At 35.3% G+C, this 9,619-nt stretch overlaps 1 protein-coding gene and 1 long non-coding RNA gene across 2 annotated transcripts; both read left to right on the forward strand.

Moving 5' to 3' along the window:
• The first annotated feature begins 387 nt into the window (after positions 1-387).
• LOC112291708 (26S proteasome regulatory subunit 6B homolog) lies at positions 388-3,752 on the forward strand. The gene is made up of 6 exons (XM_024539522.3): positions 388-1,081; positions 1,885-2,115; positions 2,353-2,511; positions 2,761-2,913; positions 3,078-3,161; positions 3,433-3,752. The coding sequence occupies exons 1-6, from the start codon at positions 593-595 to the stop codon at positions 3,565-3,567; spliced, it is 1,251 nt and encodes a 416-aa protein (XP_024395290.1). The 5' UTR covers positions 388-592; the 3' UTR covers positions 3,568-3,752.
• Positions 3,753-4,447: 695 nt separating this feature from the next.
• LOC141046198 (uncharacterized) lies at positions 4,448-5,653 on the forward strand. Its single transcript, XR_012218951.2, has 2 exons — positions 4,448-4,818; positions 5,267-5,653. It is a non-coding gene; the product is annotated as an uncharacterized LOC141046198 (long non-coding RNA).
• Positions 5,654-9,619: the final 3,966 nt, after the last annotated feature.

Genomic DNA, 9,619 nt, shown 5'->3' on the forward strand with positions numbered 1-9,619 from the left:
AGAACAAATGCTTTGCAAAAATTATTTTAAAAATATTGAAATTTTACATACTAGAAAATATGAACATTAAAGCAAAGGCCTCCAGAGATAATATTCACATATATATATATATATATATATATATTCACATTGAAACGACATTATATGATTTATTTGGTAATTGAATGGAAAGTATTTATTTATTTTTAAACTTCAGAAATCTGCATAATACATAAACACACAGTCAGCACATGAAGTGAAAAGGAAAAAAGGATGAGAAAAGGCACCCACCCCAGTGAAGCAGAAAAAGGCGGGTGGCCCGTTCTCCAAAAAGGCATTGAAAAGGCATCATGCCGGAGCAGGCATTTGAATGAACGTCCCACCCCCTTCTTAGCATTACATCATTCACGCATATTCATCCCTCGCTTGGCTTCTCTCTCTGTTCATCCATCCCCCTGTCTGTCAGGAAGTTAGAACTTGGGTTCTCTCTCACGCCTCGCTTTGCTTGCCTGGTGCCTCTTTGCTTATTAGCAAATCCGTTGAGAAGCATGGCGAGGAACTGATCTCTGCTTGCTCTTCTTCGGATTCTGTTCCTTTTACGAATTTGTGTGCCATGTCGTTGGCTATGGAAGTCACCGCCGTGACCGCAACGGGCATTGCGCCTGTTCTCTCGGCGAAGTCCTTCCTGCCAGAGCCTGTGGTGGCGGAGCTCGACGAGGAGGATCTGTACACCAGGCAAAAGCTCTTGCAGCGGCAGCTGGAGTTTGTGGATATTCAGGAAGAGTATATCAAGGATGAGCAGAAGAATTTGAAGCGAGAGTTGCTTAGGGCGCAGGAGGAGGTGAAGCGGATTCAGTCTGTGCCACTGGTGATTGGGCAGTTCAATGAGATGGTAGACCAGAATAATGGGATTGTCGGGTCGACCACGGGTTCGAACTATTACGTGCGAATTCTCAGTACTATCAATCGGGAACTGTTGAAACCATCGTCCTCGGTTGCGCTTCACAGGCACTCGAATGCCTTAGTTGATGTGCTGCCACCTGAAGCTGATTCAAGCATCTCTTTAATGACACAAACCGAGAAGCCTGATGTAGCGTATACTGTAAGTTTGTTCGCCCCTAATTTCTGCTACTGTTGCACCAATTTGTGACTCCGCAAGGTATCGGGTATAGCTCTTAGCACGTAATTTTTGAAACTTGACGAGTTTAGAAGAACAACTCTACTTACAAAAAACAAATATAAATTGAAAAATGAAGTTCCTTTTCTATAAGAGTACTGTAGCCTTGAGATCCTTTACGCAGATTTTGATAAAGTGGTGATACTCGAGTAATTCTGTGTGCATTTTTTGGTGAGAGCTCGTGCAAGAATTCAGTTCAGAGGGCTTTCATTTTTGTAGGGTTTGGTCTGAAGTCTTGGTAAAGTGGATTTTAGGTTTATAATTTAACGCGCACTGTTTGCGGTTTATGTTGACACGGATCGCATCGCATTGCCATGGCTGTGATTTTGATTAGTGGTCGGTGACACAACACGGGTCTTGTTTCTCAATTTATGTGGCATTTCGAAAGAGTTCTATTTCTAGTGTCCATCGTCCATTCACACGTATTTGGTATTTCGAAACTATACGTGTTTCTGTGTCTGATGAACATTAGAGAGACAATCGACGGGCCCATGAGGAAGTTTGATTCGTACATTAGCTTTCATATTAGGATCACACTATGAGAACCCAATTTTTTCATAGTTTTCAGTGAGATCATCAGTGACGTAAATTTCACAAATGGAAAGCATGTTTGGAGAGTTTATAAGACAGAAAAATGATTTCCGTTATAGGGTTACGAAGCAGATGTCTTAGTTTAATTGTTCCCATTTATATGCATTGTTCAAAGCGATTCGTGTTCGTGAGTGCAGGATATTGGTGGATGTGATATACAAAAACAAGAGATTAGAGAGGCCGTGGAGCTTCCACTTACACATCATGAACTATACAAGCAGATTGGCATCGACCCACCCCGTGGCGTGTTGTTGTATGGACCCCCTGGGACAGGAAAGACTATGCTTGCCAAGGCTGTCGCTCATCATACTACCGCAGCTTTCATTCGTGTTGTTGGTTCTGAGTTTGTACAGAAGTATCTTGGGGAGGTAATGCCATTACTTTGATACCCTTAGCATGCGTCTTTTTCTTGCTATTCCTGTTGTTATAGAAACTGTTTGTCTGATTTATAAGGTCATGAAAGATTATACAGCTCAGAATCGTGTGGTTTTGTTTTAAAGCAAGTTTATGTTGCAAGATAATCCTTTCGTTTCTGGTAATCAATCATTTTAAACCCTCGGGCTTATTTTCAGCTTCACTTGAACTCATGTGTAGCCTTATTACAGGGTCCCCGTATGGTGCGTGATGTATTCCGTCTAGCGAAGGAGAATGCCCCAGCCATTATATTTATTGATGAGATTGATGCAATTGCAACAGCTCGTTTTGACGCTCAAACTGGAGCAGATAGGGAAGTTCAGCGTATCTTGATGGAGCTTTTGAATCAGGTATAACTGATTTTTGGTAGTCTATTCTATCCATGATATGGATACCTACGTTGGATTGTGGCAGTGAGTCCGATTGTAAACTATGCGAGAGTTGTGTTGAAGTCTCAGTCATGAATTTGCCTACTCTGCACTGAATGAAAATACGACCTGAACATTTTTGGTGCTCGCTGCTTTAAGGCCAATAAGCCGAAACATAGGTTGGCACTTCGTCATTTTCTAAATCAATCTCACAATTTGTTGCTGTTTCAGATGGATGGTTTCGACCAAACTGTGAATGTGAAGGTGATCATGGCCACCAATCGTGCTGATACTCTTGATCCAGCGCTGCTACGACCTGGACGTCTTGATCGTAAAATTGAATTCCCATTGCCTGACAGGAGACAGAAGCGCCTTGTGTTTCAGGTACCTGTGTTTTTCCTCTTCCTCCCAAGATTTTGAACGTTACCACGTGTTCTAGATTTAGGAGTGGAACCTGCTTAGTAGTTGCTCTTATCAAATGAGTTCATAGGTCGCTATGGTATACAACCAAATACTAACTATGGGATGTCTTTTTTGATAAATGACAGGTGTGCACAGCAAAGATGAATTTAAGTGAAGAAGTTGACCTGGAAGACTACGTCTCTAGACCCGATAAGATAAGTGCAGCTGAGGTGAGAATCTCATGCGATGTTTCACAGACAAGATCCAATTCTTTACAAGCTCTAGAGGCGTGCTTCCTTTGAATTTGTTTTTTTGAAGAGTGTGTTGTGTGTTTGAAGTTGACTTTTTTCTAAAATATGATTCTGTCCCTGTTGCCCATGACGTGATACATCTTCTTTATGTGGGAATGGTGCGTTATTTGTCCATGGTGAAACTTTTTATAAACCTGTTGTGTACTCTTTGTCTTGGCTTTTGTTAATTGGCGTTGTTCGACGTGTGCAGATCTCCGCAATTTGTCAAGAGGCTGGCATGCATGCCGTACGAAAAAATCGCTATGTTATTTTACCGAAGGACTTCGAAAAAGGCTATAGGTCAAATGTTAGGAAATCTGACACGGACTTTGAGTTTTACCGATAGATGAACAGTAGCCTCATTTTCCCTTTTGTCATTCCAACTGCATTGCTAAACGCCAAGGTGCAGGAAATTTCATAGTTTCTAAAAGCGTTCATTACATCTTCAAGATTAGAAGAATTCTATGTTCTGTGTTGTGGAACTTTGTAAAGACCATCACATTATGCAAATCATTCCCTTGTTTCATGAAATTTCTCATCTAACACGGAAGGAAAACTTCAACCCTTTTGGATTTCTTCGAAAAAGTTCCTATTGACATGGTTTTCATGGTTTAATTTGGATCTTTAATGCAATCGCTTCTTTCGAGGAAAATTGAGTGACCTCGCATGGTTTGGACCCTAGCAGAGTCAGATGTTTTCATTTTAATGAAGATGGCAGTTCACCCTATCAGTTCAGAAGTGGTGACTGTTGTGAGCTTTCACCATCGTAAGAATGCCGAAGAGTGAGAAGGTGTCTTTCTCGAATATAACTTTTCCTATTATGTTGCTTGAATGACGGAAGTCATCAGAGACCTAGAACTACGATATGAATTCTGCATGAGTTCCTGTTCTTGTGCCGTGCGTGTAACGTTTCTTGATGCCCGTCCAACTTCAGGATTTCACTGATACCTCAGTTCAAGAAAAATTGCACTTTCCCTAACTCGATTATGTTAGGATTTGTGGATATCGACGAGCTCACCGCCCCGATAACTTTGGCATTAATTCTGCAAGGGACTTTCATGGACACGTTCAACGACATTCCCAACGACTCATGCTTAAGAAATCTTCTTCTTTAGGATTTGTGCTTTTTGAGTTATCCATGATACTGTTGTTTCTCCTGCTGGAACTCCGTGGAATTGTTGTATAAGTCCTCTAGAAGGCACTGATTTCTGCCAATAGTTTTGAGTGTCATGTAGCTGGGTCAGGTCCAGGATATGTGCGGGCCGGCAGCAATGGCCTTCGAGAGGGAGGATGCGACCGTAGTTGGCACAGAAGATTTGGCGAGATTGGAGGATTTGTGGGCCAAACTGCCGGAGGAGGTGCAGTATATGATATTTAGACACCTTCGTTGGAGGACGCTCTTTCCAATTTGTGTCGTTTGCAAGAGTTTCAACGACTCGATCAATCGTTACATCAGAGATCTGCCGTTATTTCGCACTGCCGTAGCCATCTCAAGCAACTGAAGACTGTGTTGGCCGCAATCTTTTCTTACACGGTGGAGCATCACTGTGTCTGCAACAGATTATGGATTGACACCCGAATGAACTTTGCTGGACAGGTGAGGTCTTCAAATCGATTTCTATCTTCGTGGTCCTTTCAGTTCTAGTCGCATATTAGAATTCTTTCATTGTCGAGATCTAATCGTGTCTGACTCAAAGATTCCGCAACAAAGTTTTCGGACCTCATGCGAGATCGTCTTTATAGATGATTTGCCAACGAACTCTCCGCAGGATATCCAGCTTAGGGTACCGTGCAGTTTCGCTTTGCGATTTACGCCCAATTTTGAAGTCTAACCACAAAAGACGATGATATGCGCCGTTGATATGTTTCTCGTTGACTCCTCAGTGGCAAATATTACAACTGCGCAGCTAACCCGTGCAACAGGGCTGCATCGTCACTGTTAGCGCTGCTCAGAAGTAGTGTTACACAATCATATTGATATTGAATGAAGGATTTACCTTCTAATTTGTCGAGTTCTATCGACTGCATCTTATTGTGGCTCGCAGGCGGAGAGATGGCCTAATGCGTAATTTGCACTGCTCTTGCCAGCATATCTGGTCAATAACCTAACATGAAACCACTCTTCAGAAGCGTCGCCATCGCTGATTTGACGCTGACTGCATCGGAGATTATGTGTTCGAGCTGTGAGTACCACCTGCTGTGTAAGTCTTACATAAGTTACGTTAGATACAGTTGCAGTTACTGCAAACTTCTACTTATGGGAGTAGAATATAATAAGCTTTATATGATAGGCTGAGATGGATAAGGGTATACATCATTGCTGACATCTTTCTAGAACCTCTAAGATTGCAATGTGTGATTTCTTGTTGGATCAGCTACGTCCATAGAATGAACTCGTTCCTTAAGAAAATAAAGAAACTCATCAGCAATAACAGCTTCTTGTGCTTTAAGTGAGTTTTCTGGAACCAGTGACTATGTTTTAGCACACAGCTTCTGATTCTAGATTCAACACACGACAGTGATAGGAAACATTTCTGGTCACTGCTGCGAGCCCCGGCATTACCACTGTGCTCGAACGTTGCGTCTTCTCATTATTTTCAAAAAATAGAAGTATGGTTGTGACTTTGCGTTCGACAATTTGCAGCCCTAGCCTTGAAAATTGACTCACGCAGTAAAATTTGAACTTAAAGATAAACTTGAGAGCAAGGTGCAGGTAACACCGCAATCATAGCATTAATTCCAGTGAAAGTGGACAAAGATTCAAGGGAAGGCAATTATGTAAATCAAACGAATTTTTTCCTGTTGCAGCCACATCATTGAAAAATTGTTCGTTTAAAGCGTGTTTCTTCAGTAAAATTTAGAGAGATTTTCTGCAGACCTCGGAAACAGTAACAGGAATGCTTCCCATCGTAGCAAGCTACAATCCTAGAGCAAGTCAGCGGAAGAGCATACTTATGCCTCACTTGTGTCTATGAGAACATTTACATTTCAAAGCATCATCGTTAAAACAGTGACCAGATGCGCTTGGAAGACTTTCTCGAAGTGCTAGCCTACCAAGTCCACCCTTGACCTACTCAGAGTCCTAATGCGGAAGGGTTTGAATCTCCGTCCGCCCTGCACAACCACAGACGATTAAAGTTTATAAACCCAAACCTTTCAGCGTCAGATCTGACGTTCTGCGCTTCTTCCAAAGATGCAATCAGGTTGCCAAACAAAGTGTTCGTGTACGTTTCCACTACTTACGCAGATTCTTATCGTAGCTTTGTGTTGCCAGTGCAGAATCCTCAGCTATCCCATGCTAAACCTTCATCTGCTTCCAGGAAATAGGTTTGTAATTTCTTTAACAACCTTGGGAGAAACGTCATAACCGCTAATAAAAATTAGTAAACCAAAACCTGGAAAATGAGTCTTAATCCACTTCAGCGTGATTCTTCTAAGGTTGGGGCTAATGGATTTCTTCCAACCATGACGGTGTCTAGAAGCAATTCGGTCATATTCGTGGCTCCTGGGAAGTGATGCAGACACAGCTGGACCACTTTGGAGTTGTGGCCTTGAAAAACTCAATTATTTTGTATTATTATTTGTCCCATTCCTTTTGGCACATCGATCAACGACTAATTATTCGTCATTGTTCAAGTGGGTGCATAAGGAGTTTCAATTGCTCACTGGTGACGCAATTTGCAAGATGAGCTGCAATTAAGCTAGCACTAATTGGGGTTTCTATATCAGTGCTCCTAATTCTCTTCGGAACAGGAATGTATCTTTCTGTAAGTATTATACATAAATTGAAATATTTCAGCCCACTGTAGTGTTTCATTCTTAAAATAAATATCTTTTACCTCACTGGCAACATGCTTTGGTTTACTAACGGGCATTTTGTGGAAGGGTTGTCACCTCTAATTTATTAGATTCTTCTTAAATAAATGTAAATCAAAAGGTTCTCAAATTGTTGTCATTTCCTTTTTCTTTTTCTTATTATTGTTATTATTGTTATGATTATTATTATTATTATGTTCTGAATTTGCTAATTATTTTTTATGAGAGTTGCTCATATTGATCTAATTCTAAGTAACGATATTGACATCTTGTTGCAAAGTTATAAATCTAAAGTCTATAGAAGTTGAGAAACTTTGAGGTTTTAAAATTATATTGAATAATAAAATGAAATATTATTTTTTTGTACCAATAGATAGTTAAAATAAAATATAAGTTTATAAACAAAAAGGGATTGCATGGATTAGATATATTTGTGATCTTTAAGAACAGATTTTTTTGGAAAAGTAATTATTCTTTTTAAGGAATCCTAATTTGTTTATCTATAACAATTTTCTTAGTTTACATTCTAAAAGAAAAGTCCTTCTTAAATGAAGTAGAATATTGTCTAATTCTTTTGAAGAAATTTTCATTAGAATTTAACAAACTTAAACTAATTTATTATATAACAATACCTATGTGTCTTTTGAAGAAATTGTCATTAGCATTTAACAAACTTAAACTAATTTATTATATAACAATACCTATGTGTATAGGATTGTGTACTTTAAAATAACTTGCAAAGAAATAATATCACTGCCTTTTGATAGAAATCAAAATTAGTAATAGATTTTAAAAACTAATAAAAGAATAAAAATATATCAACTGTTCTATAGAATTATAGTTTTTTAAAATAATTAAAATTATCTAAATTAAAAAAAAAATTATAGATTTTTTAAAAAAAACATTGATTAAAAAATTGATTAACTTCAAATTAGCTAATTAATACTATATTGTTCAGCAACAATAAAGCCATGCTCTAAATTTAAAATTAAAAAAATACATTATAAAAAATTCTTACGTTTTTATTTACATAAAAATATTTTAAAATATAATAAGATTAATAAAGTAAAAATATAATATTAAAAATCTACTATTTACATAAAACTATGCATCAAAATTTTATTCTTGCTTCATTTTTAGAGGATTTATTCAATTCATTTTACTGAACTTCATATTGTTTCATGGGTAAATAAAAATAAGATGGCCTTAAACATGTTTAAAACCACATATATAATATATTTATTGAAGTATATATACATATATATATATATATACATATATATATATATATACATATATATATATATATATATATATATATATATTCAAAAATAAATATCTTACTTAAAATATATTATATTTAATATATAAATCATAATACATTAAATAAGAAGTAAATTACTTGTTTTTAAAATTTTGAATAATATTTTATAAAATAAAATATTAAAGAATCCTTTCATTTACTTTATTCTCAAGATTTTAAACATATTCATAAGTTAATTAATGCTTTACTTATCCTAATAAAAATAAATTTCAATATGGATACTTTAAATGTAAATCTTATTTATTTTAGAAGCTAATACATATATTAATTTGATATACTTTTTAAAGTTCTTTTCTTAGATGATTTACAGTGGTAAAAATAACTAAATTCTTGTAATAATTTCTATATTTTTATCTAATTATTTTTATTTTTAGCTTTAGCTTGTGTAAGGTATATAAAATTTGTATTATATTATTCATTGTAAGTTGTTAGGAACAAGTTATTTTGTATTAATCATCATTTTATTTAAGAATTAAATTTACATTTAGTTTTAAGAAATACTTAGCTTATAGAAATATATTTTTGACTCTAAAGTTTGTAACAAAGATTAGTAAGTTTAAATTTTTTTTATGTTCAATTTTTCTATCTTCTTTTTGTAAAAAAATGTTTATATTTTGAATGCTAATATTTTGATATTTGTCAAATTGTATATTCAAAATAGAGATTCTTAAGTATATATATATATATATATATATATATATATGTATATATAGAAAATAAAAATTTAGTATGATTGCAGATTTATTACTGAATAAGTAAAAATTAAGAAACTAATGATACTTCTTAGTTTTACTTTTGTGACTTTAATTGCTTCAAGTAGATAGAAAGTAAACTAATAATGTTTGTGATGTTTTTTGCATCTTTTATTACATTATTGGTTAATAATAAATTTATAAAAAAATTAAAATTTCATAAGAATTCAAATATAGATTTTAATTCTTAAATATTTTGATTGTATAATGAAAAAGATTAAAATATTTTTAATCAAAATTAAGTATCAAATTTAAAAATATTGATTTAATTTCTTTATATTACTTTTTGTAATAAAATCTAATTTTATTATTGCTAAATTTTGTAAGAAGAAAAATATTAATAATCACATGTATATATATTTTGAAACTCTTACAAAAGATTGAAAAGTTTACATATATTATTGATTAAAAGACCATTTTTATGAACTTCTTTTTGTTATTTTATAATTTGTAGCAACTTTTTTTATAATAAAAGAAAAGAAAAAACTATATTGTTGAATATACAT

The sequence above is a fragment of the Physcomitrium patens genome, chromosome 14, assembly GCF_059467195.1.
Source record: "Physcomitrium patens ecotype Gransden chromosome 14, ASM5946719v1, whole genome shotgun sequence".
In the NCBI taxonomy this organism is placed as follows: Eukaryota; Viridiplantae; Streptophyta; class Bryopsida; order Funariales; family Funariaceae; genus Physcomitrium; species Physcomitrium patens.

Coding starts and splice junctions, on each gene's coding strand:
- LOC112291708 (XM_024539522.3), top strand. CDS start 593: ATGTCGTTGGCTATGGAAGTCACCGCCGTGACCGCAACGGGCATTGCG. Junction 2,512..2,760: donor TGATGGAGCTTTTGAATCAG/GTATAACTGATT, acceptor TTGCTGTTTCAG/ATGGATGGTTTCGACCAAAC. Junction 3,162..3,432: donor ATAAGATAAGTGCAGCTGAG/GTGAGAATCTCA, acceptor CGACGTGTGCAG/ATCTCCGCAATTTGTCAAGA.